This window comes from Fundulus heteroclitus, chromosome 3 (genome assembly GCF_011125445.2).
Source record: "Fundulus heteroclitus isolate FHET01 chromosome 3, MU-UCD_Fhet_4.1, whole genome shotgun sequence".
In the NCBI taxonomy this organism is placed as follows: domain Eukaryota; kingdom Metazoa; phylum Chordata; class Actinopteri; order Cyprinodontiformes; family Fundulidae; genus Fundulus; species Fundulus heteroclitus.
This window is the reverse complement of record NC_046363.1, coordinates 12,998,494-13,026,481: the sequence shown is the minus strand read 5'-3', so window position 1 is coordinate 13,026,481 and position 27,988 is coordinate 12,998,494. Positions and strand designations below refer to the sequence as shown.

General features: G+C 45.4%; 1 protein-coding gene across 5 annotated transcripts; it reads left to right on the top strand.

Moving 5' to 3' along the window:
- The first annotated feature begins 280 nt into the window (after positions 1-280).
- Positions 281-27,055, top strand: LOC105927733 (protein SOGA3). Of its 5 annotated transcripts, none has more exons than XM_021317536.2 (12): positions 283-723; positions 1,597-2,491; positions 2,698-2,922; positions 3,842-4,000; positions 4,579-4,650; positions 5,210-5,529; positions 5,661-5,814; positions 5,952-6,018; positions 6,179-6,725; positions 6,806-6,935; positions 7,033-7,363; positions 12,289-12,365. In XM_021317536.2, exons 2-11 carry the CDS (start codon positions 1,706-1,708, stop codon positions 7,141-7,143), a joined length of 2,571 nt encoding a protein of 856 aa, XP_021173211.2. In that variant the 5' UTR covers positions 283-723; positions 1,597-1,705; the 3' UTR covers positions 7,144-7,363; positions 12,289-12,365. The 5 variants fall into 5 exon arrangements, with proteins under 5 accessions (XP_021173213.2, XP_021173211.2, XP_035986235.1 ...); XM_036130342.1 differs by lacking the exon at positions 12,289-12,365 and adding an exon at positions 7,613-7,913; XM_021317538.2 differs by lacking the exons at positions 6,806-6,935; positions 7,033-7,363; positions 12,289-12,365 and having other exon boundaries at positions 281-723; positions 6,179-6,483; positions 6,555-6,720.
- Positions 27,056-27,988: the final 933 nt, after the last annotated feature.

Below are 27,988 nucleotides of genomic sequence, written 5' to 3'. Positions count from 1 at the left end.
AGATGGAAACATGGGTGGAGCTTAATACAGGGCAATCCTGGCAGAAAAAAATTGGCCCAATCAACATCCAGTCCTAAATCTAATTGAGAATTGCTGGAAGGAATTTAAAATTGATGTTCACAGACCCAGTACTTTCGATCAGAATGAGCTAAGACAAATGGGAATAGAAATCAGTATCTATATATGCAATTTGTTTTAGAAACATACCCCAAAAGACCTGTTATTGTAGTGAAAACTGATTCTGAAATATCACTTCCGATTTGTAGTTTCACAAAAGACAAGCATGTTTTCTCAATGTGCTGCTTATTTTAGTTATTTTAAATATACTGGACTCCATAAGAAACTGTAAACTAATGGACAATACCACCCAGAACTACCCAGTGAAGTTAAAAGTCCATGGGAAAATGTTATCTGTCCACACATTCAAGGTCAGCACACATCTCAGAATAGACCTTCAGTTTGGAGCTGTGGGCACTTGCATCCAATCGCTGTTCAGGATGGGACAGCCAGGAGAAAAGCAAGACGGTAATGTCCTGTCTCTCCTTCCAATGAGAGCAGCCGGCTGCCTGCATCTCCATCTCCAGCCCCGGCCCCCCTAGTGATGATGTAATGTCATGAATATTGAAACAGGTTGGCTGGAGCTCGGGAGGCGCTTCAGTCAGCATCTCCTCTTCCTCTCCATCACCACTATCTCCCCAAGACTCGATAAAACAGCCAGAAAAGGTAAGAAATTGATTCTAGGACAATTTTTTTCTGAAATAAAGGGATTTATATTGAAGCAAACAATTGTGTTTTGCATGAATTAGGCAGCAGTAACCTGGATGAAGGACAAATTGACTGTTGTCTATATTGCCTTCTATGGCTTCTGCCAGGCCAGCAACGTGGCTGATTTATGGTTGCTTCTCTTAGTTGCCTATATGTGGAAATGTGGAAAAGAGTTGTGCCTTTTCCTTCTTTAGTCTACTTTAATGTGGCTTAGATTATCACTGTAAGAAAAATAAGTACTCAATTCATTGAGCTTTTAAAGCCCCCCAAAGCTAAATTAATCATGTCATGGAATCAGTGAAATAGACTAAAAATGTATATATTTCCCCCCTAAGTGGTCTAAGACACTTGTATTTATCTGATGCTCCGTCCATTCGGCTTACTGAGTCATCCGGTATGTAGGATGTGGCGAATAAAAATGATGGCTGACAGGAAACAGCCCTGTTCTCATGAGTTGATGTGGCTTCTCCGGCATCGAGCCGCTTTTGTTTCTGTTGAATCAGATCAGGGGCCACACATCAACGCCCGCGTGTGTCAGTGGAATCGCAGCGCAGTTTAATTGGCTGTCTGCTGCCTCGGGTCAGTGACATTACATCTCCCTTACTGCCCGCTCAATGGGCGCATCTGACGCTAACGTCTAATTACGCGAGCTGCAGCTGATCTCACACAAAGGCTGTAATCAAACAGGGTCCAAAAGGCTGACTGCATAAATATTGGTAGTCACATTGTCCCCCTGCTGGCAACTTTCCGCTGACGAGAGCCTAACCTTATTACCATCGATCGGGTGCATGGTGAGCCATCCTTTTTTTTTTTTTACATTGTTTTCCACAGACCAGACAAAGAAACTTGGAAAAAACCGGCGGACCTGTAGAGCAACCTCCATTACAGATTCTCTTTGCTCTGTTGCGTGGACACTGATGGATACAGATGGAGGGGGCGAATGTTCCTGAGAAAGACCTCGTCCTATGACACCATGATGAACCCATCCTCTGCCGACTCTTCTCGGCAGCCAGACAATAGCAGCCGGAAGCAGCCGCGATCTTCATCCCCGGCCGGTGCCAAGGAAACTGGAGCTAAAGCTGCGCAGAAGGGAAGCAACTCGGCTAAGCCCATCGCATCAAAGCAAGCAGTAGCAGGAGGAGGAGGAGGAGGTGGTGGAGGAGGAGGAGGAGGCAGAGGTAGCCGAGGTCATTCTCCCGTTTCCGGGAGGCAGGCCGGAGGCGCTCCTCCCAGCAGAGGCGCGGCCGCTGTCCAGCCTGCTGGTGCTGAAAGCCCGACGCTGAGCAGGCCCGCAGCGGCGGCGGCGCAAGCTGCCGAAGACTCCCTCCGCCCTGCAGCGGACGCCTCCTCGCCCTCCAGAGCAGACGCGAACCGCGTTGTCTCGGACCAGCCGTGCGCGTCCAAGTCGCCGAAGCTGAAGAGCAAAAACCCGAGAGGCGCAGAGCCCACCTCGGCTGCAGGTGGCGGCAAGAAGAGCTCCAAAAGCACGGTGGGCTGCGGACCCGGTTTCTGGAAGGAGGGATGCCTGCAGTCCGAACTCATACAGTTCCACCTGAATAAAAGCTTGGGGAAGAAAGGAGCCAAGATGCAGACGAAGACGGCGTCTCCGCCGGCGTCGGAGCCGGAGGTCTCCCCGGAGCCCGAGACGCCGCAGCCGGCTCCACAGCCCGATGAGAGACTGCAAGAAGAAATCGAGAGGCTGGAGGACGAAAACGAAGACCTGAAGGTGAGTAAAGCTAAATACAGAAACACATGAAGCGCCTGGCACATTGTAAAATCGCATCAGGCACACCTGTTGTAATTGCACGCTGCACGGGTTTCACCGCTAGCTACGGCTAAAGCTCTTTTCTGTGCACGGCCTGGTCGTTCTCGTTTGCTGGATATAAATAATCTAATCAAGCATTTATTGTTATTTTATTTTATGTCTTTTAGATTGAAATTGAGGAGATGCGGGCAGAGATGGATGAGATGCGGGACACTTTCTATGAAGAGGACGCCTGTCAGCTGCAGGACATGCGCAGAGAGTTGGAGAGAGCCAACAAGAACTGTCGCATCCTCCAATACCGGCTAAAGAAGGCCGAGAGAAAGAGGCTGAGGTTCAATGAAAGCGGCCAAGTTGACGGAGAGCTCCTCAGAAGTCTGGAGCAGGACCTGAAGGTAAGTCTGTGGTGCCTGTAACATGAACAACCGCTTACACCATAGTTCTAAAAACTCACACTGTTTCAGATTTTATCCAGTTACAACTACCTACTTGGGTTTTGTGATAGACCATCAGAAACTCATCAAACTCCAGTCGTTAAGAACAGCTATCCTAAAACCTTTAGCCGTGTCCCTGGTCCAACACACCTGGATCTACTGGCTGAACTGCATCCTCAGCATGCAGTCAAGCTCCACAGAGTCCTGCTAATCATTGTGTTGAAGCAGAGACGACACTTGAAAGTTGCAGGAGACAGTCTTCGAGGACTGCAGTGTGAAACCCGTGATTTAAACCAGCGATTCTCAGCCCTAGACCCCAGGGCACACCAAACTGCATGTTTTAGGTGTTTTCCTGCTTGCACACAGGATTAACAGGGTTTTGCAGCCCTCAGTTGGCAAAAAAGTGATTTCAAAGCACTGTCTCTCTTAGGTTTAACAATAGCATGACATGGATGTATATATATATATATATATATATATATATATATATATATATATATATATATACTGTATAAGGGCAGATTTGGACTTATTTTTTAAATTTTGCGCTGAAGTTGTGACTCTTGCAATCCCCTCAAACCTAAAATGAACCCATTGTTTTATTTTTTAACATGTGTACAGTGGAGATTTTGGAGGAACAATGCATACCTGAATATAAATTTAGGGAAAGCATGCCATGCATGTCAATGAAAGTAAAGCTTGATCATGCATCCAATACATAAAAAGGAAAAAAGGAAAAGAAAACATCGTTTTTTTTTTTTTTGTTTTTTTTTAAAGAAATGCAGAGACTTAAAGCTGCCTGTAGTGGCCTTGCTTCCGAACATTTGGTTGGCTGTGTATGAATGCTTTCACATGTACTCTTTGATGGTCTCTTCCTCAGGTGGCAAAGGACGTGTCAGTGCGCCTGCACCACGAGCTGGAAAATGTCGAGGAGAAGAGGACAAAGACGGAGGATGAGAACGAGAAGCTGAGGCAGAAGCTGATAGAAGTGGAGGTCACCAAACAGGCCCTGCAAAATGAACTGGAGAAAGCCAAGGAGGTGAGAGAGTGGAGGTGACGGGTGTGGTGTATTTGCTTTCGAGTGTGTTGGTCAGTTACGTAGAGGAAATTTAAACTTCATAAAAATGGAGTGAGAATGATGAAAGAGAGCTAGACCACAGCAGTGTGAACAGTAGACAAACACAGCAGAAAGGTTGCAATTCCAAGTGTGACACAGAAAAGTGACAGGGCAGCACGCCATGAAGATGATTGCAATGGTATGTTGAGTCATAAGCATCTATTCACTGACTTTGGAACTGAATTCAATATGTTTTCAGTCTTTTTCAGTAATACACAAGACCAATAATATATATAAACTAAACTGAACTTAAACAGCAATGTCCTGTTTTTTTATTTCAGATCAGAAATGCCTTTCAGTTAACTGGGACACAATAAATATTTTACCTTATGATTTGTTTTTGATCGTACGGTTACCAAAGTAAATCTGAGCAGATTGATATGTATATGAATATTTTATCAAAAGTGTTATCTAGTCATACAGAAATCTGGATTGATGAACCCTAACCTTCAATTAAAAAACATTATATGAGGATTTTAGTTACCGTTGTTTCTGCGCAGCTCTCCCTGAAAAGAAAAGGAAGTAAGGACGGACAGAGAACTGAGAGAAAGACACCACAGACACCTGTTGAGGTGAGTCAACCTTTACATCACTCAACTATGGAGTTATAAACCTCAATGGGTATTTTTAGTAGCAATAAATATTTTAGCGCCTTTTCATAGGATTTAATGTGAAAGAGTAGAGCATAAAGGGAAGGTAAAGGAAACATGGTTTTCAAACGTTTTTACAGATAAAGATCAAGTGTTGTTTTTTACTTAGACCCCTTGAGTCAAGCCTTTGCAGAACCATCATTGCTGAAATTACAGTTACAGGTCTTTTGTTTTTTTCCCCCATTACTGGTCTGTATTTCAATCCATTCATCTTCCAGAAATGTCTCTGTTCCTGCTACAGAAATACAATCCCACAGCATGATACTGCCATCACCTACATGCTCATTTTATGTAGCCAGGTCATCCAATAAAATATCCAGAGAAATATATATATATATATATATATATATATATATATATATATATATATATATATATATATATAATTTTTTTTTTTTTTTACTTTGTTCCTATGTTTGTCTGATTAGGAGGGTTGAACTATTAAGGCAAGTTGAAAAAAAAACACTTCACTTTTTCGCAGGAAGAAAATGAGGACCTGAAATGCCAGTTAGCCTTTATCAAGGAGGAAGCTATCTTAATGAGAAAAAAGATGGCGAAGATCGACAAAGAGAAGGATCGGCTCGAGCAGGAACTGCAGAAGTACCGCTCCTTCTACGGGGACGTGGACAGCCCCCTGCCCAAGGGGGAGGCCGGAGGGCCTCCCACCACCCGGGAGTCTGAGCTGAAGCTCCGTTTGCGCCTTGTGGAGGAGGAGGCAAACATCTTAGGGAGGAAGATTGTGGAGCTGGAGGTGGAGAACAGAGGACTGAAGGCTGAGCTGGATGACATGAGGGAGGATAGGTATCCTCGTGTTTTGATAACTTTGACAACTGAAAAAAAAACATTTCACATAAAAAAACGGTCCTTTGGCAACTTTCCTAAAGATCAAGAGAGACAACAAACCTAAACATTTATTTTGCTGTGATTTCTAGCCTGGCGGCGGCAGGAGGGGATGGCAGTGGTGGTCAGCAGAGCAGAGAGCAAGGGGAGGCTCTGTCTGAACTACGGCAGCAGCTTCAGCTGGTGGAGGATGAGGCAGAACTCCTCCGCAGGAACCTGGCTGATGTAGAGGAAGAAAACAAAAAGGTGTGTTGAGTGGATTACAAAAAGAAGTTCTGCTTATTTTTGCTACTGTTTTAGGTAAAAAAAAACCAAAAAAAACTCAAAAGCTCTGCGATGTGACCAGCAAACCCTAACCAAAGATTGCAATTCCATTTCTTCAGGTGACCAATGAGCTCAATAAGCTTAAATACAAGGCTGGGTCCCACGAGGCTGGATCAAGACATGGAGGTTTGTTTTAGTTTAAATATAAAATAAAAATGTGTTGCACGGCGCAGAATCAATTCCCTGCAGGGAACACGCTCCCTTCCAGCGTAGCTGATGGACACAGCCTTGCAGCGGCATCCCCTGCTGACGTTCTGAGTTCATCCCCACCTCTGTTCACCTTCAGGTGGAGCTGATCCGGCTAAAGTGGAGGCCCTGCAGGAGGAGCTGAAAGTGGCGCGCCTGCAGATCAACGAGCTGAGCGGCAAAGTCATGCAGCTCCAGTACGAGAACCGCGTGCTGCTCTCCAACATGCAGCGCTACGACCTGGCCACCCACCTGGGCATCCGCAGCAGCCCCCGGGACAGCGACGCCGAGAGCGATGGGGGACGGGACGACGACACCCCCTCCACCTCGGCCGCCTCCCCTCGCCTCCTCCCGCCACACCGCAAGCGAGAGGGCCCCATCGGAGGGGAGAGCGACTCGGACGAGGTGAGGAACATCCGCTGCCTCACCCCGACGCGCGCCCTGTACTCGCCGGTAGATAGCCGTTTTTTATCCAGAAGCCTGCGGGACCGGCAGCAGATGATAGACATCCGCATCGAGGCCGAGAGGCTGGGCCGGACCATCGACAGGCTCATCGCTGACACCAGCACCATCATCGCAGAGGCCCGAGTGTATGTCACCAACGGGGAGCTGTTCGCCAGGCTGGATGAGGACGAAGAAGGCGGCAGGTAGCGAGAGCAAAGAGAATCCCCCGCGTAGGACGGTGAAAAACCCAGCATTCACCTTTGCCCCGCACTCTGCTCCGCAGGATCCGAGAGCATGAGCTGCTGTATCGCATCAATGCCCAGATGAAAGCTTTCAGGAAAGAGCTGCAGACCTTCATAGACCGGCTGGACGTCCCCAAGCAGGACGAGAAACAGCCGGAAGAACCGCTCTCCGTAAGCCGCTGCATATGTCTGGCCTGTCCGCCGTGTCTCTGTGCAGTCTTCTCGCTCTAACTGCAACCCTGCTCTCCGTTCCTTCACATCCACCCAGATGTTTCAACCCATTATTTTGCTCATCCTCATCCTCGTCCTGTTTTCCTCGCTCTCCTACGCCACCATTTTTAAACTGGTGTTTCTGTTCACGCTCTTCTTTGTTCTGTGAATGGATCCCACGGTGCATCATTTCTTTCCCCTTTCACTTTGTTTGCTACTTTATTCGTTCATTTCAGTTCAGTTCTGTTATGTTGGACGCATTGCACAAGGTCACTCAAGGTACAGCACAGTCCCCACTTTCCACGTACGACCCGACTCATCCATCGACTGCGAGGCTTGCAACACCCCTGGAGAAGACATAACCGGGGGAGTGACGCTGGAGTGTTCTGGTGAGTGTTGCTCCATATGAATTCCCTTTCGAACATGCACTGAAAGACTTGAGCCCGCTGTGTTTAATGCAAGCTCTGTGGATGTTGCAAGAAAGGGGGGGGGGGGATCTGTTTACCAAACTGTGAACAGGCTCTGAACCACAGTGTGTAGACTGTATCCAGTTTGTTTTAGTAGTCCATCCACCGGGCGTTTGATTGGGTCCATGAAACAATGGTTTCTAACATTGTCCCGACTCATCCGTCTCGTAGGGGTATATGGCTGAGGTCTGCGTTACGGCAGCAGTGGTGCCTGCACCGACAACGCCCGCAGAAACTCAAGCTCATGCCCACAATAACAGAGACGGTTAGCATCTTCATTTTGAAGGCCTATGCTTCCTGGAAGGTCTGTGCTGAGTCACCGGGCTGGTGGCATAACGGTAAATCATCAGCTTTCACCCCTTGAACCACAGTAGGTTCAAAACACACCCAGACATCGACAGACAGGCCACATAACTCGTGATTAGATTTTAATCATTTACAATGCTAATGTTTTCATCTGTGCTATGCATCCTCTTATTTATTCTGCAATAATTTATGCACATCTTAAATAATAATTAGCTTCATATTCAGATTTGATCCCTGCAATTATGGTGCCTTTCAAAAGGCTTTCACACTACGGGAGCTTTTGCAGATTTCGCCATGGCACAGCAGCAAAACCCCAAGTATTTTATTAAGATCACATGAAACAAAGGTTTACATTTTTTTTTAACATAAAACCTGAAAGATTGAGCAGACCTTTGTATTCAGCACCCCCCCACCAAGGTCAAAAGCAAATTCTCACGTTGTGAAATCTGGAAGCTATTTTCTTCAAAGATTGCTGTTTAGCTTCATCTTCTCACCGACTGTGACCAGTTTCCCTATCCCAGCCGCGTAGAGACATCTTCACGGCATGATGCTGCCACCGTACATGTTCAGGAAGGCGAGTAGTGCTTGTATAGTTTGGATTTCATCAGCCTCGTTCCACGTCTTTGCTGTGTACGTGACACTGGACAGAGTTCAAACGAGAGTCCAAACTATGACTTTCTTCTTGCTACTCTTCCATAAAGGTCAGATTTGTCAATCAATCAATCAATCAATCAATCAATCAATCAATCAATCAATCAATCAATCAATCAATCAATCAATCAATCAATCAATCAATCAATCAATCAATCAATCAATCAATAAGTCAGCTTTATTTCTAAAACATATTTTAAAAACCACTTGGAGGATCAAAGTGCTGTACATTAAAACAAGAAAATGTTAAAAAAAAGAGTTAAAAACATACATATTTGTGCACTCCTATGACGTATTCACAGAACAGCTTTATTCATGCCGAGTTGCATTGAGTGGACGCGAATTCTGAGGGAAGTGACTGAGCTGACTGCTTCACACCTTAATCAGTCCATTTCGTACAAACCACGTATGTCAGCCTCTGAGTCCTTAGTGTCCGTGAGTTATCTGTTGTCTCCCCGTTAACTGCCTTCTGCAGCCATAATCTAATAATCCAGATGAAATACAGTGAACTCTGTGGTTGTAGTATAAGATGCGGGAAAAGGAAGTTGTGCGAACACCCTTGGAAGCTACTGTGTTATTTCTGAAAGCTTCTCTGTGCTGAAAATCACTGGGCTGGGGGCATAAAAGAAATAATCTACAGGGCATTTAAAAAAAGACACACCAGAGAGCACGATAGCCTGGGGCTTGTGTGCAGATTCTATTATTCTGTAATGTTCAGCCCTATTTCTTGTCTTTTTGGTCAAATCTTGGTCCCTTTCAATTTTTTTTGCATCAGTCTATAACTATTTGCATATATTTTCATGGGTCAGTAAACTTTATTAGTTTTTTTATCAGTATTCATGCTATGCTGGCACCTTTCATGTCATCATAGTTTTTTTGTATTATTGTTAAGTTGTTATACATCTTGTGATAGCCTATATCTTCTCCCTTTTCGTGCCTTGTAGTGTGTTTATTTCCTCACTCTCTGTTTTACATTGTAGTGCAGATTCAGTGCAGACCCTTCCAGCCCTCTGGGCATGGTCAGAGAGACTGACATTTTACCTATTTGGACTGTGGTTTTGCAGCAATCCACATCCTTTAAAAATAGCCACGGGTGGGGTCTGCAAAGAAAAAGAAAAAGCAGCACAAAAATGTGCAGATGGGGGCAAACTTGTCTGACCACCGGGGATGGGAGGCGGACACGGGCCGCTTCTTTTATCCCACCGGTGGGATGGTTCGCGTCACTCGCTGTCTCCGGGCCAGCTGTGGGGAGGAAGAGGAGGAGAGAGACAGGAGTAGGAGGGAGCAAGAGAGGAAGGGGAATTTTATTCCAGTTAATGAAAGCATCATTTTAACTGTAAGGCTGCCCCTCTGCAGCTGTTTTTTGAACAGCGCTGTTTACGTCCCGGCCCGGACCACCTTCAAGTGTCTCTGTCGTCTGAAATGTAGCTGCAGGGCTGCTTTTAACACACAAAGGACGCCCATTTCCACATCCTAGAGCCTTAAGAGACACGGTAAGGCTGCAACCCACACATACTTCGCTACGGGGGAAGCGTTCGAACCGCGAACTTTAAAGGCAACTAGTGGACACCTTTAAAGGTAACTAGTGGATACCTGCCTGCTACTTACTAGCTTACGACGAGGCCTATAGGTGGCGGCTGTAAACAAAAGAATGTGTCGTTTTCATGTGATGTAAGGCTATCTGCTGCTGGAGTAACGAACGCCCACTCCTCTCTCTCCGCTCTCCTCGTGATAGTCAGCCTCCTCTCGTGCTTCGGCTACCAGCTGAAACAAGCCTGCTTTGTTTGTAAGCCAAGACGGGATAACTCGCTGTGCAAAAGTGGCGGTTTTGTGTAAACTTTTATCTCTTTCGGCGCTTAAGACCGACGCGCCGTTGGTGGCGTCCAAAAAAAAAAAGAAGAAGAAGAAATATAGACCGAAGTCTGTCGCAATTTACCGCGCGCGACGGCGGCGGTGCGGGAATTGAATCGTTGCCATGGCGACGGCGCAAGGTGGCGACGTAATTAGAGGAGCCCGGTGTTGATTAACGGCGCTTCTTCTTCTTCTTCTTCTTCCGCTGTCGCCTCTAGGCGTCGTTCAGCTCCAGAGAGAGAGAGAGAAAGAGAGAGAGAAAACTCCTGGTGACAGAGGGGGTAAAAATACTCTCCGCTGCTCTTACATCAGAAGCACTCCGGGGTATTTTTGGGAGCTTCTCCTTTTCGCCTCCGAGTGTTTTTTTTTTTTTTTTTTTTTTTTACGTCGCTCTAAGGGGACGGCTTTTTCCGGGAGCCTGGCTGGAACATGCCAAAAAGAAAAAGCGGCGCAGGTGGAGAACCGAGAGCAGGTCTGTAGAGGATGAGGACCCCCCAGTGAAGCGGGGACCCTGCAGCCAGCATGTAGGCTAGTCGTGCCCTCGTCGTCGTGAAGACATGGGGAAGGCTGCAGCATCCAGTCCCCTCGAGTGTGTCGGTGCAGCGGCGACTGCGTCCGGGGGTGAAGCTGGGTGCCCCAGACGGGACTTGGCCGGCTTTGGATAACCGCCTCTTGGAGCGCCGGACGATGGGAAAATTCACCGAACCGATCCAAACTTTTCCCCGACAGAGTTGTTTGGTGACTTTCCCTGAACTGTTTTGACTGTTTTACGTGCATATGCGTTTGAGAGATGTGGAGCGCCTTCATGAACGGCGCCGGGCTGCAGGGCGGCGGCGGCGGCTACGTGCAGTCCCAGGGCTGGGAGTTTGTGCCCCGCTCCAGGATCGAGAAGGCTGACAGGGGCAGGGGCAAGAACCGCAGCCCGCTGAGGAGGGTCTCCTCCCCGCCCACCGTCTTCAGCCACATCCAGGACCCGTCGACGGGCGCCGCGTAGACCGGGGCAGAGGGAGGGACAGGGACCCAGCAGCTGGAGGTCCCCAGGGGACAAATGTGGCCGGGGCCCGAACCCCAGCAGCAGCAGCAGCAGCAGCAGCACATCCAGCACACACGGCTTAAAAAGAAACTAGATGAGCTGAAAAAGCGACACGTTCAGGACAAAGAAGGATGGATGCGTGAGAAGGAGTCGTTGTTGAGACAAGTGGCCGACATCCAAGTAATCACCCTTTTTTTTTGTTGTTTCTGTACCAATAATCCACGAGGACTGGTTTGTCAATATTTATACATTTTATTTTTCACTGAGATCAATATGGCTCCCCACCCGGGGCACCATAGGGATGTCAAAAGAAAAACTTTGTTATGCACATTCCCGTTTTTGTAACTTTTTTTTTTCATGAAGTGAGTCAACAAGTCAAAAGGAAGAGCTGCCGAGTAGAGTAAGAAAGCAAGTTTGGTTTTACCAGCATACCTGACCACATTATAAAGCTAGTTCACTGTTTTTTTTTTTTGTTTTTTTTTTTAAAAGGTCCCGACTGCATCATTTTACTACCTCCGGTTAAAAATCTGAAAGGCTAATGCTGATCAAACCTGAACTGGATTATTATTATTTTTTCCATTAACCGAAATGAATTAAAAATTAATTCACCTGTTTATCTTTTTTGCAAAACTTGTATTCTTCTTTGTGAAATCTAAAAAAAAGAGCTCTGTTTTAGCATTTGGTTGATCTTGGATTAAAAGATAAAGCATTAAACACATCAAACCTGGACTAAGTTAACATTGATTATCAGTTCTGTAAATCCTTTGCGCTGCGATGATAATTAATTACTGAGATCTATATATAAACGACACCAAAGTTAGGGCTTGCCCAGGGGGCCATTCATACGAGAACCGCCACTGTCTGAAATAGCAACAATGCCCTTCAGAGCTTCAAATTCAGAGTTTCAGGAGACAAAACGTGCGCTCCAATCAGTGCTTTCGTGAACAAGACTGCCCGGGTGGCATTTTTGACAAAAGGGGGGGATGCGCTCTTTGTGTCAATGCAGGGCGGGGAGAACAGGAGGATTCTGCTGGACCTGAAGACGGTTCTGGAGGAGGTGCAGGCCGAGGTGAAGAAAGAGGAGGAGAAGAGGAGCGAGCTCCAGCTGCAGTACACCAGAGACAGATGTGCCTGGGAGCTGGAGAAAGCTGAGCTCAAATGCAGGATTGCACAGGTGAGAGATGGGCGGCCACAACAATCAGACTATAGGTTGGGTGTCTGTTCAAGTGTCTCTGCACAGCAATATTACACGTGTGGACTGGCCGGTATCAGAACCAGAATTTAGTTTATTAACTCAACAGTTTTTGCATACAAGGAATCTGACGTAGCGCTGCTGCAGTGCAGAGTATGCAACATATACAGGGAATTATAAAATATGAGGCATACTGCATGATATTGTGTTATAAGGCAAAAATAGGTATGTAATAAATCAAAAGTGCAACATGACATTTCGCCAACTGAGGCCTCAGTTTAGACTGAAGATTTAAGGGACATATTGTGTAATTAAACCCAGTTTCGAAAGACTTTAGTACTTTTCCCAGCTAGCTCTAAGTAAGATGGATATTAGACTAATCGTGTGGACATTATAGGAGAAAAGCTAGAAAGCTCTCCCCTTGAAACATGCATTGCTGTCATTCAAAGTATTTTGTCTTTAGGGATTTAGTTTCTTTACAGGTGAGATCAGGAAATGGATTTTATTTGTCTGCACCAACAATAAAACTAGACTTTTTCAGTCTTTGTAGACAAAGAGAACAAGATGTTTAAGGCATCAGGTTCACATTTAAATTTGTGGCTGTAGACTCCATTACTGTACATGGTAAATACTTGTTTTTTGTGTTTGTGTGTGTGTGTGTGTGTTTTTTTTACATTGGGACAACGGGGCTTTTATCAGTTGAGCTCCATATGATTCGTATCAGAGGCTTAAAACGGATTTATTCCTCTCACAGACCTCCTTTGAAACTAGAAATTCCATAACACAAAGTTGGAAATAACACCGTGGTTCAACAATACTGTGCGCTAGTCTTGTGAGAGTATTGATGATGAGATAATGGACGCCTTTAATATTCAGCATTGCTACAGCACATCATACACAAATTCATAGTCCTTATCTAAGTTTGCGTGTTGTTTAGCTTTTGAACTTGTTTAGCTCGCATCTAATTCTTATTCCTCAGATTGTGCAAACAAAGCAGTGAAATTAGACTTGGAGGGAGGCCAGGCTGAGCAGGATTAGCTCCATTGTCAGCTTTGCTGTCTCGAGATGCCACATCCTACCACAGATAATACTTCTGGCAGCTTGTTTACGAAGTGATGGTCTGAGTCTTCTCAGGAAGGCTTAGAAAACAATGACAGGGATATGAAATTATACTGAACACAACTATACATTTACACATGCACACTTTACAGACGTGTACCCAGTTTGCTTTGCAGATTTTGTAAGCATGCACAGAGAAATTTAGAACTTTTCAATACGACCCATCCTGACTAGTGACTGTGTCAATTCTGATCTTTTGACCCCGATCTGCATTAAATGCTAGTTGCTTCTAAAGTTGGCTTTTTTCCAGTGAAGTGTTTGGAAATTATCCAAAGGAAGCACAGAGATTAGGAAGCCATGTGAAAGGAAACAGTATTTCGAAACAGCTCTGTGGTTAATTCAGGCTGTGAGAGAGAGCAATATTCTCAGCAGACTAAAGAAAGGCTGGAAGATATACAGCAAAGTTACTTCAAATCCTCTATATGGAATGCAGCACTGTTTAGAGACCACTATTTACAGTTGGAGAAGCTAACCAAGCTAATTGCTAATATGCTAAAGGCAACTTTAAAATGTCAGCTGCACTATCATCAGTGTTTGTTTATTTTGTTTTTTTTAAATTATTATTGTAAATTTGTTTGACAGGTTCTCCTTTCTCACAGTGGCTGCGTGATTGTCTCTGCTCCAAAAATAATACTCAGTCATTGCAGAAAAACTTGGGGAAAAAACTGTATTTGAAGACTTTTCTGGTACATTCTTATGTTTATAGTTATTAAAGAGAAATGAGAACAATAAAAAATAACAATCAGTCAAAATTAAAAGAGATTGGAGCCCAGAATTCTGAGCAGAGAATCTCACATATTTTATCATTTATTTACGCAGAACAACATGTCGGTGTTTTGACCTCCAAGACACTTTAAATATATATTCTTTGTGATCGATTTACTTTGGGACGCTTTTGATTTGCAGACGGAAAAACACAACAAATAACTGATGTTGTCAACGGCCCAATTGTCATTGAAACATTCAAAATACATCAACACAAAAGAAGGTGAACAGAAAAAGTTAAGCTCACCTAGTTTGAGTTGTAAGAAGAAGAGTTGAAGATGCAAGAACCTGTTATTTCTCACGTGTTGGTGTTACCGCTCCAGTGAAGCTGACAGTCCATATTTAGCTTCTGTGGCGTGAAAAGCGCAGGCGCTAATGTGCTATCATTAGGGCAGTTTGAGTGTTAACACTGATTGTGCTGATGACCATCCACAATAATACTACATTATGAAGTAATTGTGGGGAAATGTAGTGGGTTTGGTTGGATTGTGGCCTTTTAGTAATCAGCTGGTCATGCAGGCTGGGCAGCCTTCATTTTCTCTAATGACCCTGTTGGTATTTATATTGTTGCCAGCTAGACCTGCTTGCTTTGTTCCTTTTTTATTCAACTTTGAAGAGTAAAAGTGGTGGAAAGGTTGGAAACAACAGAGTCAGAGTAGAACAAAATGACACCTGGGCAACGTTGCAATGAAAGACCCAGGAGTTAAACATCACTTTATCACTCGAGTTGGCCGTAGCTAACACTTTTCTGACACAACGCATTCAGCCTGAATGTGAATACTTTGAGTCCTTTTTGGACACCTCCACCGCCAAATACCAAGAAAGCATCCAAGCTCCCTGGCTTCGGCTCAGGCCCAGTGTTTCCAGGCATATTTCTCCGCGTGACTCTGATTTATGAATGCTGCTGGCAGCTAGGAGACAACTCATTCCGTCTTAGCAGGCAGCTCCCCTTCCTCCCTTTACCTTGGACCCCCACCGCCCTACAGAATGTGACATTGTACAGGGCTGGGTGTCTGCTATTTATAGCGGGTCACCCTGGTGACACAGTTACCTTCATAAACCCTGTGGCCCACTGTGGGACCCAGGCTGGCTTTGAGTGGGCAGAGGTTACTCTTTAAGCTGACTGAATGTAAAAGGTGTTGATGTGTAAAAGCCCTAATGTGTCTCCTGGAGCTTGATGTGGTTTTCAGAATGTGTCCCTTAGACATTTCTAAACGGACTGATCGTCTTTTCTGTTTAAAACGGAGATTTCCTCTTTAATGTGAGTCCAAGCGTCTTGCCTTTGCCCTTTCAGCCATGTTTACATTCGAAGGTTTGATCGGACCGTGGACAGCACCAGGCCATCCTCCGTCTCTAATTGTGGAGATCTCCGAGAAAAGCCGCAGGCAGACACAAGATGTTGACTTGTTTTTCTACACCATAATTTCTTGACCCCAGGCCACAGTCAGAAATAGCAGCGCGGAGAAAGGCTTCGGTCGGTGTCTGTGGCGGCACACAGAAATAACACGCCGCGGCATGCTTGTATGCACAAGCTGCATCCACGGTACGATACAGCTACGTACAGAGGCGTTGTCTTGGGAATTCTTCCAGCTCCAAAGCCAACATTCCTCCATTTTTTTTTTTTTTTTTTAAACTAGCAACAAAACTTCATGTGTACCACAGAATGCACACAGTGTGTACTGAGACACACTTTTATTTCAGCCCTTTAAAAGAGCATATTGGCTTGTTTACTAAGTTCCCCGTAGAATGGGTTTTCCAAACATCCTTGTAAGGTCATGAGGGTTTAAGTTTGTGTTGTCACTCAGTACTGATAGGTTTTCACACAGTGCGCTGCAAAAGGATTCCTTCTGAAGCTTTCCACATTATCCAACATTAAGTTCATAAACATGAGGGTTTTATTTACTGGGATTGTATGTTATAGACCAAAACAAAGCAGTGCATAGTTATGAGGAGAGAGGGAGAAGACTTTTTTATTTTATTTACAAATAACAATCTTAAATGCATTTTTATTCTGCCCCCTTTACTCTGATAACTCTAAATAGAAAAAAAAATATCCAGTTCAACCAACTGCTTTTGGAAATCCCCTAATCAGATAATAGATATATGTGTAATTTTATCCATAATCTATATACTGTATTAATATAAACACATTTGTTCTTGGAGGGCCTCAGAGGTCCTAAATAATATTAGTGAACAGACATCTTAATCAATATCAACGAACATCCAGAAATGTCAATGATAAAGTTGTGGGAAAGAAATAGGCAGGGATAGGTTATAAAACAATATCACTAGTTTAAAGAATTTAATCATGTACTCCAAAACTCGGGGCTTAATGGCGTGCACGGTCTATCTTCCTACGGAGTCTGGACCCCATGGAAAGCTTCAAAAAGCAGCAAAAGGCAATTATATTCCAAAGAGCTTTTAGTTAGATTTAAGCTTAGATTTGTGATTGTATCGTTTTTTTCTCTTTTGTTCAATTCTGTGCATTTTGTTGGGTTCACCCCTCTTGTGAAGCACTTTGTGATTAATTCATTTATTAAAGTATTAATTTTAATACTTTAATACTTAAAGCAAGACTTGAACACTGCTGTTCAGACGCTCTCCAGTCTGACTGATCTTTAGCTACGCTGTTTACTCTCTAACATTGCAACGTTTGTAAAGTCAGACCCATAAAGCAAAAGGTAGTTCTACAAAGTGTTAACTCAGGAGGGTCTGAATACAAATGCATTCATATGTTATAAAATTCTGAAAGCCTTCTCTATTTTTCTCTCCTAATTCATAATATTATGTTACTTTTGTGATGATCTATTACATAAAACTTCAATAAAACACATTTAGGTTTGTAGTTGTAACTTGAAAATATATTCAAAGCCTACGCATGCTGCGGCAAGGCACTGCAGTTTGTGGTTAAGGCAAATTTTCTGCTTGACAGGAAGCATTATTTTTCCTGCAAAGACAAAAGAAAATCTGAGGGGAAAGGCCCAGAGGGTTTAATTCAGAATGAGAATCGAAAAGGGAGACTTTTTAAATATCAAAACAACAAAACAATGAGCATGCTAGCATGAGGAGCAATAAAAACGTTTGGCCCTCGTTTGCACACAGAGATCCTCTTTATATGATGAATGGTTGTTTTTCTTGAAAGCTGTTGCTTAAATTAGGTCACATCTGCAGACATATTTTGCCCTGCCTCAATCTACCATTTCCTGCCCCGTATCCTGTGTTTAAGCGCCATAGAAAAGAAACTTGAACTTTGTGTCTCTGAACCATCTGTGTGAGCTCTAACAGGATATTTTCAATGTTCAATCTGTCTCCCTCTTCCCTCCTGTAAACCCACTCACACGTGTCCCCCTGGTACATTATTTCTCCACTTTCTCCACCTTCTCTTCCTGCCTTCCTGCCGCTCCTTCATTCTTCCAATTCCACCTTGGACGATTTCTCCCACCACTGTCCCGCATGTGCCGTCATCTGGCTCTAAACTTTTGCTTCCCAACTGCGATATCTCATTTATTACCACCATTTTCTGCCCATCCTCTCTCCCCCTCTGTTCCCTCTGCTCTCCTAGCTGGAAGCTAGAGAAGCCACAGGGCTAGTGAGCGGGGGGCTCCAGTCAGCGGCGGGTGTGGGGTCAGCGACGTCACGGTGTCCCGGCAAAGCGAACGGCGAGTCCTCCACGCTCCGCCGGGAGAGGGAAGAGCAACGCAGGATCCTGGCTGACACGCGTTCTACGGCCATGGACCTGCGCTGTCGCATGGATCACAACGAGAGGGACTGGTTACGGGAGAAGGCCGAGCTGCTGGAAAGGTTTGACGTGGAGAGGAGAGAGTGGGAGTGCCAGCTGAAGGACATGCAGAAGAAAATAGAAGAGGTGAGATGCTATTGTATGAAAGATAATGCTCTAAAATCTTGAGTTACCTTTTAAAAAACAATATTGTTTAATCAAAAATGTTCCATCAATTTGAAGAAGTTTCAGATAAGTTGCTCTACCCTGAGAGGCGTGCCGTTAGTAACGTTAGCCGTCCTCATCCTGTTTAAAATCTTTTATCTGTGTAGACTGAAGCGGTCTAAGACTTGGAGCAGTCTTCTCAGGGATGGTTAAATGACAAAAGTCAAATGTATGAGCTTCATTTTTAAGTATAGAATCTGTTTTAGTGATTTTAATTCATCTTGCACAACTATAGTTCCAACTGCTGTGGGCTCTTTGCGTGAGTCAGACATAAATTATCTCGATTTACAGCATTTGACTATTATTAAACTGTTGACGTTTGTAGAAATCCAAGGAAGATACTTTGATCTATAAGAAACTGAGAATATATTGATTATTTGTTGACATCAGTCTGTTCATCAACAAATATCCAGATGTATTTATTTTGGCTTGTAAGGTTAAAAACGGCTTGTTTTGCAGGTTGTTTCAGAAAGAGAAATGACATTGACATAAAAAGGGCAAGAAAAGCGTAACTTTGCACTCGGCTCATGACGACCACACATCATCTCAACCAAAACCAAAAATCAAAGTAGCACTAAAATCAAAATTTTTATGTTTACCCAAAAAGAGTAAAGGTGTGACAGATCAGACACTGAATTTTTATGATTTTTATAGTTCAGGAAACAGTAAAACATCCCTTTCAGTTTCTCATTAGAAGCTTTAAATCTCATGCTTTCTCCTGTGGCTTGTGTACAGGTCAAATAAGTTGTGTTTTACATAATCTGAAAGGGTTAGGGTTTCAAAAAACATTAAAAAGTTAAAAAAGATAGTTGTTCAGGACCCATGGGAGACACATTGTGCCTGAAGTGACCGACTGATAGCGCTACATCCTCACTCCTCTGGGACAGTAAAGCAGCAACCAGTGTAGACCATGAAGGACTGCTGGGCATCTGGGTAGGCCGATACGGACAGATATCAGCAACCTGTCGCTCAAGGGCGAGCCACCAGAACTGACAAAGACTCCTGGATAGGTGTCGAATTGTAAGAGTCTAATTTAAACCTCTTTGTGGTTATCATCTATCTAGGCAAGAAATTAATAAAAGCAGATTTAAAGAGAGAGGTTTTTAACCATTGATCTCAAGTCCAAAGAAGAGAGTTCCAGAGTCTGGAACGCTCCATCATGGTTATTATGCAGAACCATCAGTAGGCTCTGGTCACAAGACCTCAGGGACCTGCCAGGGACACGTTCGTGCAGAAGCTCTGATATAACCAGGTTCCTGTCAGTGAAGAGATTTCCAAGTCAGGACAGGAATCTTAAATTGCACTCTAAAATAAACCGGAAGGCAGCGTGCTTGGATCAGGCTTGGAGTAAAAACCTGGAGGTTTATGTCAGAAGCCCTTTGAACGACTTGCAACCGTTCTAAGGAGGGTTTGCTAAGGCGAGCGTATAGGACGTTGCAATAATCCAGTTGTGCTGAAAAAAAAAATAGAATAATCACTTCCAGTTGAGGACATGAAGCAGTGTAACTTAGTTTGGCAATATTTCTCAGATGTGTGACAGCAGCATCTCATCTCTGATGGGAAGCAGCTGCCAAACAAATACTCTGACTTCCTTGTCCTTTCCTGAAAAACGCTGAGGGGCAATAGCTGGCCTTGATCTATCAACTAATGAACCCCAGTAGGTAAGAAAAATCCAGATCAGGGATGCACTATTGACAAATGCTCCATACATCCCACCTGGACCAGCCTCCTCATACCAGTCCTGGTACCAGCTGGGTGCTGGTGGGTGATCAGCCCACCAGGAATGAACCAACATTGCCTGAGAAATGGTAGCCCTGTGTTTACGACCACCTGGCAGGGCTGGCCTTCAGTACTTCATAGCAGATACTTAGTCAGCAAATCAGCATGAGTTGTCCTGGGAGGAGGGTAGACAAGTTGTGGTCCCTGCCATGGACCGTGCTGTCACCGTTTCCCTGCTGGGTCGCTGGCTTTTGGGGTTGACCACGGACATACCAAGGCTTATCAAAAACATAACAGGGATTTAATGGTTGTCATGGGTGTCTTTGAGAAGAAGCAGGAACGTTTTGAGGATATCCAGCTGTAACCCCAACGATCTGAGTCCGCCGCCCTGGCATTAGCGTGCCAAGCAAAGCTGTATTACAAGCTAAGGCGGGTCCGGGGGACCTGCTCAGCTTGGAGCTTCACAGAGAGGCTCACTGAACGACTGAGAGTAGAACGACTGAGGCAGGACAAAGCAGGGCCTGGGAGGAAGTAGAGCCAGCGCTTCCTGGGCAGCCAGGAGGAACTTGGGGTAGCCACGTAACACAGCACACAGATGTACAAACAGCTGCACATCTATGACAGACGTACCCAGCCTTTTTCCATCTACATGGTTATGTTTGGCTGGCATCTTCTTGCTTTGGTTGCTGGAAAGCTGCTTCCCATGTCACTGCTATTATTAGCGCCCAGAGGTCCTGCTTTTTTTGCTGAGGCTGAGGTTAGGTCAGGATACACCTGTAAGTCCATCTCCTCCGATGCCAGGGTCAGGTATACAGGGGCTTCTCTATGCTGCTGGCTGGCCTTGTGGGACGGATTGCTCCAGCTGTGGCATCCCGCTGAACTGGGCTAGTGTTCTGGTTGTGACTGCTGTTGGCCTCGCAAGTTCAAGGAAATAAATTGTGACAAACTAAACGTCCTGGGAGAGAACAACGGGTATTGAAAGATCCAGTTTATTGCCTGGGCAATGCCTACTATCAATGTCAGATTAAAATGGAGCATTTCCAATAAAAAAAGAGAAAGAAAAAGTTATTTCTGTTTGTGTGAGAAGCCGTTTCTCCTTACTTAACAGCAATCAAACAATTGCTATGAAATAAACCGTTATAATATGGTTCTTATTTGTTTCCTTAAGACATCAAAATCAGAGGGAAACAGCTGAGAAATAAAGCATGATAAACAGCTGCAGGTTCCATCTAGATGCTGCTTGATGGGAAAGTAGCCCAGCAGACATAAAACATGATTTGATGGTTTTATTGCTAGAACTCCAGCGCCTACACCATTTTATTCCAAAGAATCACTAGAATCTTTCCATTAAACTTTATTGCCCTAAAGTGTTTGTCATTTAGGGTATTATAGAAATGTAATTTATCACCTTTTACAACATAAAGCACCTGTATGTGTCTTTTTTTTCCTTATTTTTACCTCCCCATTTTTTCTGCGTTCCTCTTTGTTTCCAGCTGTGCTGTGAGGTGAGATCCACTCGAGGGACGGCGCTGGACAGCATGAAGCAGAACGACAACGCGGCCCACAGGCTCAGCATGCGCTCCACCAGCACAGGCTCCAGTCTGCTCAGCGACAACTCGCGGTCCGAGCTGCTCAGCAGCAGCACTCAGTCAGAACCGACCCGAAACCCGTCCTCACCAGGACTGGGTCCCAGCAGAAACCTCAGCGCCGACGGTGACGCCTCCTTCCAAGCAGACGGCCCGTGTGGATTCAACGCGGGTTTTCAGTTCAGTCAGAGCGGGCCCGTCCAACCCGAGCTTCTGCTTCAACCAAGAACCAGAGAAACTTGGGGGCAAGAGTCACCGGGGGATAATAAAAAATCTGTGGATACAGCAGAGCTGGAGGGCTTTTACTGCGGAGCTGCTGGGCGTGGAGCACGGCAAGAATATGTTTCTATAGGGAGTGAAAAAGAAAGCCCTCCCTGGGCCGGACTGAGTTATGGCAGCGACAAGAAAAAGAACGCTACTGCTCTCAATGCTGTGAGCATTCAAAGCTGATTTTTTAATATAATAATGTTATATCAGGGGTTATTTGTTGTGCCTTTTTATTATCTCCATAATACAAAGTTTGTCCCTCTGTCACAACTGTCTTTTTCAGGCTCTGAAGGAGATAGCCCGTGTTAGTGAGGAGCTTTGTAGCTACCAGGATGAGATCAGAAAAAAGAGCGGAGACAGGAGGTGAGCTCCTACAGGCCTACAGGCTGACATAATATGAACTATTCATGTCACGTTTTCTTCAGTGTTGTACAGAGGCAGATTCTAAATGGTGTTTTTAATCAGTCCGTGACTCCCATGCAGTCAGTCATCTGATTTAGACTTGAAACCAGGTGTTTCCATAAGTCGTATAGAAGACATTACAGTTTAGTTGAAGTTGGTGTTTTGTTTCTTCTAGGAACCAGTCCGACTCCCTGTGTTCATCTGAGGGACATGAAAAAAGCTTCCTTCAGGTGGAAGAGGCTCCTTGTGACCTTGGCCAGATCTACGACGACCTCAGGGCTCTGCAGCGAGAAAACTGGATCACGTTGTCGCCAGAAAGCACCTGGAGAGCCAACAGAAGTTCAAGCGACACGTGGATGGCCAACACGTCTGATCCATATCGCTGCAGAGACACGGAGGCGAGTCCTGGAGAGGACTCTGACACGGTTACAGCAGCTCCACCCATTCCTCCGCGCACGTCCTCCTGGAATCTAAGCTCCTCTAATCCAGACACAGAGCTCCACATCCCAGAGTCCCCGGTGGCCACGGTGAGGCGGTGCCACAGCCCCTGCGTTCTGCTGGATAGAAAGTGTAACAGCCCGTCCGTTGTCAGGAAGTTTGAGGCTATGCTTCAGGAAAACGAGGGGAAAGTCTTTAAAGATGGCGTGTTAACGTCAGACTCTATACCTCCGAGCGCCAGCTGTAACGCAGGCTGCTGCCACAATCGCTGGTCGTGCGACGCAGGCAAGTTGACCCGCAACAAACCGTCCACGTACGGGACGGTCCAGAAAAGCTTCTCCGAGGTCAACATCTTGACAGCCGGCAAAGATCAGTGCCCAGAGAAAAACTCCGATGTTGGGAAAATGCAAATGTTTCCAGTCATCCAGGAGTTCCCTGTGGATTCTGTCTCACAAGAAATGCAAGCTGCTAGCCCCGGCCTCCAGGGCTCCAGAAGAAACCTGATGCTGGAGCGAAAAACAGCTGAGTTCAACAGAACTTTGTTTCAGGCTGAGATGGGCCGCGGCGTCGACATGCAAGACCGCTACGCAGGATCAGAGAGCGGTTCTGAGCCTAGCAAAACAGTCCTGGAAACATCAGGCCATATATCGCCACCCAAAGATGCAACATCTCCATCCGTTTCCGCTGATATTTCCACCAACGTCGCAGATTTATATTCTAAAGTGACATTATCATCCCCTACGTCAGGTTCTACCACACAGAACCAAGAAGTGGAGTCAGTGCAGATGAGGTGTGCTGCCAAAGTTCAGGACGAGTTCAGGACGAGGCCAGAAACTCCTCCTGTCCTCTCACTGGACGAGCCGCAGGCTGGACTCCGGGAGGCTCCTAAACCCTCTCAGAGCTCTGAACATCAGAAAGAGGTCAAGCACAAACTGCGAAAAACAGGCAGCATTTCCAGGAAATCCCAACAAAGAGCCACGCCTGAACCTCCCTCTTCTGCACATACCCAGCTAGATGAATTTGTGGAGTGCTCCAGCTCCAAGAGAGAGAATCCCCACGAAGCAAAGCCTCAGACAACCGTAGCCGGCGTTTCAACCCTTCAGCCGGCTGCCGAGGGCAAGAGCAGACCTGTGACTCAGCCACGGCAGCGCTCTGGTTCTCCTTACCAGTCCGACTGCCTCAGACCCGTCCCTCGCATCATGAACGAGCATCCCTGGAAGCCTCTTACGCTTGCCGCATACCCTCGACCAGAGGGTTCCAGATCCAACTACGGTGCCGTGGAGAGGATTCTGAAAAATTACGAGAGTGCAGCTCGAGCACAACAGAACGAGATGGTTCCCAACCCCACAGAACTGGACATGCTGGACATGGCCCCTCTGCCTTTAAGTCCCACTCTGAGACACAGCTCACCGGCTCCCAGCCCAGCCGCTCAGGTCAGCCTCCACGGTGCCAGGGAGGGGCAGCTTCCACTGCAGGTGAGTGCACTCCCACTGCAGGCTGTAGCCTTCCATAATAATAATATAATAATAATAATAATAATAATGATGATGCCTGGTGATTCACTGGGTGCAGGTGTTGCAATTTTTTTTTAGACCTATGCCTTCATGCATAACATTATGACCACCTGTCTGATAGTGTGTTGCCTTCACCAAAACAACCCTGACCCATTAAGGCACTGACTCTATTAGGCCCCTGAAAACATGCTGTGGTATCCGGCACCAGAAGGTTAGCAGGGAATTGGGTCCCTAAGGTGTCCAAGGGTTGGACTTCTTTGTCCAAGACATCCTACAGATGCTCGATTGAATCAAGTTCTGGAGAAAAGCCATCACCCCAAACATCCCAGAACCAGTTTTGCAGTGTTGCAGGATGTATTATCCTGCTGAAAAAGGCAGCAGTCTTAAGGGGATAACGTTTCTATGAAAGAGGGTATTTTGCCTGTACCAATGCTTTGGAAGGCAGTACAAATGTATCCACATGTATAGCAGCACACAAGACTGCCTGGCAGATCATGGCCCAAACCATCACGCAGCCTCCGCCAGCCTGGCTTCTTCCTATACTGGATCCTGGTCACACACACTGAGCCGTTTCACCACAGCGCCTTCCTTGGACCGTCTCTAGATAGATCCTGACCACCACAGGCAAGGAACACATCACAAGAGCTGCAGGTTTGGAGATGCTCTGACCCAATCCTCTGGCTGTCACAGTTTGGCCCTCTGCTCAAGCGCCACACGCGTGATCTGCTTCTAGTACAACAGTTTAAAGGAAACAAACCTCTTGTCAGTGGTCATAAACGTATGCCATGTTTTTCACAACTCTGTTTTCATCGCTTGCTATGTCAGTGGAGCTGGGTGCTCTTGTGCATTTCTTTCTGTTCCAACACGTTGTTAAACAGTAAGTAATTGCCCTTGACAGAGGCCGGCCCTGGTGGGAATGTTGTTTATTTCTGGTATGTGCTAAGAGACAAAAGCAGGCCAGAGCCTCCATTATAATCTGGGCTTCTGGGCCAGTCCATTGCTGAGAGGCTGCTAAGGAGCTGACAGTAAAACGTAGAAGCAGGCAGGGGGCCGTTGGTCTCCACGGCCTCTCAGAAGGCCCCAGTGTCTGCCGGCCATTGTGTCGCAATTACTGAGGTATCTGCAAGAAGCCAGCCGACTAACTGGCGTTGGCAGACCGCAGACATGAGAACGCTGAAGCAATTACGCGCCTTTAAAGTCACGCTAATCTTAAAGATGTTGTGGGAGTCATTATGGAGGCAGTTTTGGGAACCTCATGAAAAAGAATGCAGCAGGGAGGACCACATTAGTCGGGCCGTCAGAGATCAAATGTTGGTGATTCAGAAGAGCCGGCGAGTGGAAAGAACTGCCTCACATGCGAGCTATCTGACTTCAAATGCTTTTCTCTGGGCTAAAGTCATTTCCGAGCTACTTGTGTGACCTTTCCACAGGAGCGTGCTGATGTGTTTAGAGTTCCCGTTTGAAATATGCCCGTTATTTCCCCCAGGCTCCAGAAGACAACAGACGCAGCACGTAACGCCATGTTAAGTATCTGAGTGCGTCAGCTTGGATGCAGACGGCACACCGCGATAACCCTAAACGTCGATTCTTCTGTCTCTCCACAGGAAGACCAAGAGCCTCCTGACACTCCCCCCTCCGTCCAGAAGAACTTCTCAAGGCCCGCCCGTCCTGCCAACCGTCGCCTCCCCTCCAGATGGGCCAGCCGCTCCCCCACATCATCCTCCTCCCCCTCGTCCTCGCCATGTACCACCCCCGTGATGCCCACCTCCTTTGCCCTCCAGAAACACTCTTCCTCCTTTACTTACACACACCGCTTTCACATAGAGACCGTCATCATTTGAACCACCGCGTTGCTATGTTTAGGAATCAACCAGAAGCCTTTACTGTTATCCTTTAAGTCCAAATTACAGAGTCGCCGCTAAAGACTCAGAATTTACTCAGAATGTATCCATTGACTAAGTGTTCATGGCATCCTGTGGAACATACCGCATCAAGAAAGACAAATAAACCCAAACAGCCACAAGTATTGTCATTATACGCCAGCTGACCAGCCAGGCTTTGGCGGACAGCATCCGGAGACGTTAGAAACCACTTTCCAAGCATCGCCAGCCGTCTGAATGAACAATCTCTGCTCAGGTCTGGATCCCAGCTTTGGCTAGCGCAGCTTTACAGATCTATTTCTAACAGCCTTTCACTCATTTCTCTCTAGTATGGACCGTATGGCTTTACAACCTGAAGAAGATTCTAGTTTATAGTAAAGATTTGCTATAAATGGTACATGCAGGACACGCAGTAGTGTGTTCAGCCCAGAGACGAAGGTTTCCCTGAGAAGAACGTCCCAGGAGTGAAGCCCCCCTGTAGTGTGTGACTGGACCGTACTTTGACTGTGACCAGAACATTTTGCTTTTCATTGAAGTTTCACTTTACCTTTACTGTTGTTAAGCAAAAAAAAAAACAACATGTCTACTTTTAGCAGTAGCTGCATAAAAATGGGACTTTTTTTTTTATAACTGTACCAAAGGCTGGTTTCTTGTGCATTTTCCTGATTTTTAAGTACGTATGTTTGAAATTAACATTCTCTTTTCTGCCATGGCTAACATGTATAAGGTTTGTGTAAACGTCACGTGCAAGAGCCTGTTTTTTTTTTTTTTTTTTTTTGTATAACCCTTGCTCAGAAAAAGCGATAGGAATGCCTTTTTTTTACTCTGAATAATAATGCTCATCTATCAAGATGTTACCCAGCTAAGTAGTGTTTTTTTATGGCTGAAGGTGATTAAACGCAATGCCTTTGCTGTTGAATTTCTATAATAAACACAAGATTTTAAAAAGATGTCTCAACTGTTACAAAGGTATTTATCCACCAGTGACAAAGTTTTTGCCTTTTTTGTCAACCCACAAGCTCAAACTTCAACGTAGTTTATTGGGAATTTATGCGAAAAACAAGCTAAGAGAAAGTAGTACATATCTGGGAACTTGAAATAAAAATGATAGATGGTGAAGGTTGAATGTTAGTATTTAGCCTCCACTAGTCAATAACTGTAGACCCAACCTTTGATGCATTTCCAGCTGCAGGAGTCAGTTCCCACCACATTTGCCCATCTAGAGATGGAAACGTTGGCCTATTCTTCTTTACACAAATAGCCCAAACTCAAAAGTGACATTTCTGGACTTATTTGCTTATTTCTCCTTTAACTAGGCCATTCTAATTCCCTGATACGCTTTCAAACCATTTGCAGATCTGGTTAAGGTTGTCCTACTGGAAGGGGAACCCCTGCTTTCAAGTCTCAGATGTTCTCTAACAAACCTCAGAGGCCCCCAGAGAACAGCTGGATTTATACTGACATTACATTTGCACACAGGTGGAACATTTACTACCGAAGTGATTTCTAAAGGCAGCGTGTTTTTAAATAGGGCCCTCAGAGGGTCGACTATTCTAAAATCGTGTATCATTCTTGTTCCACATTTTTTCCGAACTATGCACTACTTATTGTCGGTCCGTCAAACGATATCCCAATAAACTAAAATAAAGCTTGTGACCATGTGGACACAGTTCAAGGAATTACGGGTACGTGGAGAAGATGCTAGGTAGATTTGTGTTCTGTCACCAAGTAAGATAAGGAAGAACTTTATTGATCTCACAATGGAGAGATTTACTTGTGACGGTAGTTTTACTGCACAAAAAAAAGCGCCTGAAAGCTTTTAAAGTGCAGTAATAATTAATAGCCTGTGTGTTAATCAGAGACGTCACAGTCTACAGGCTT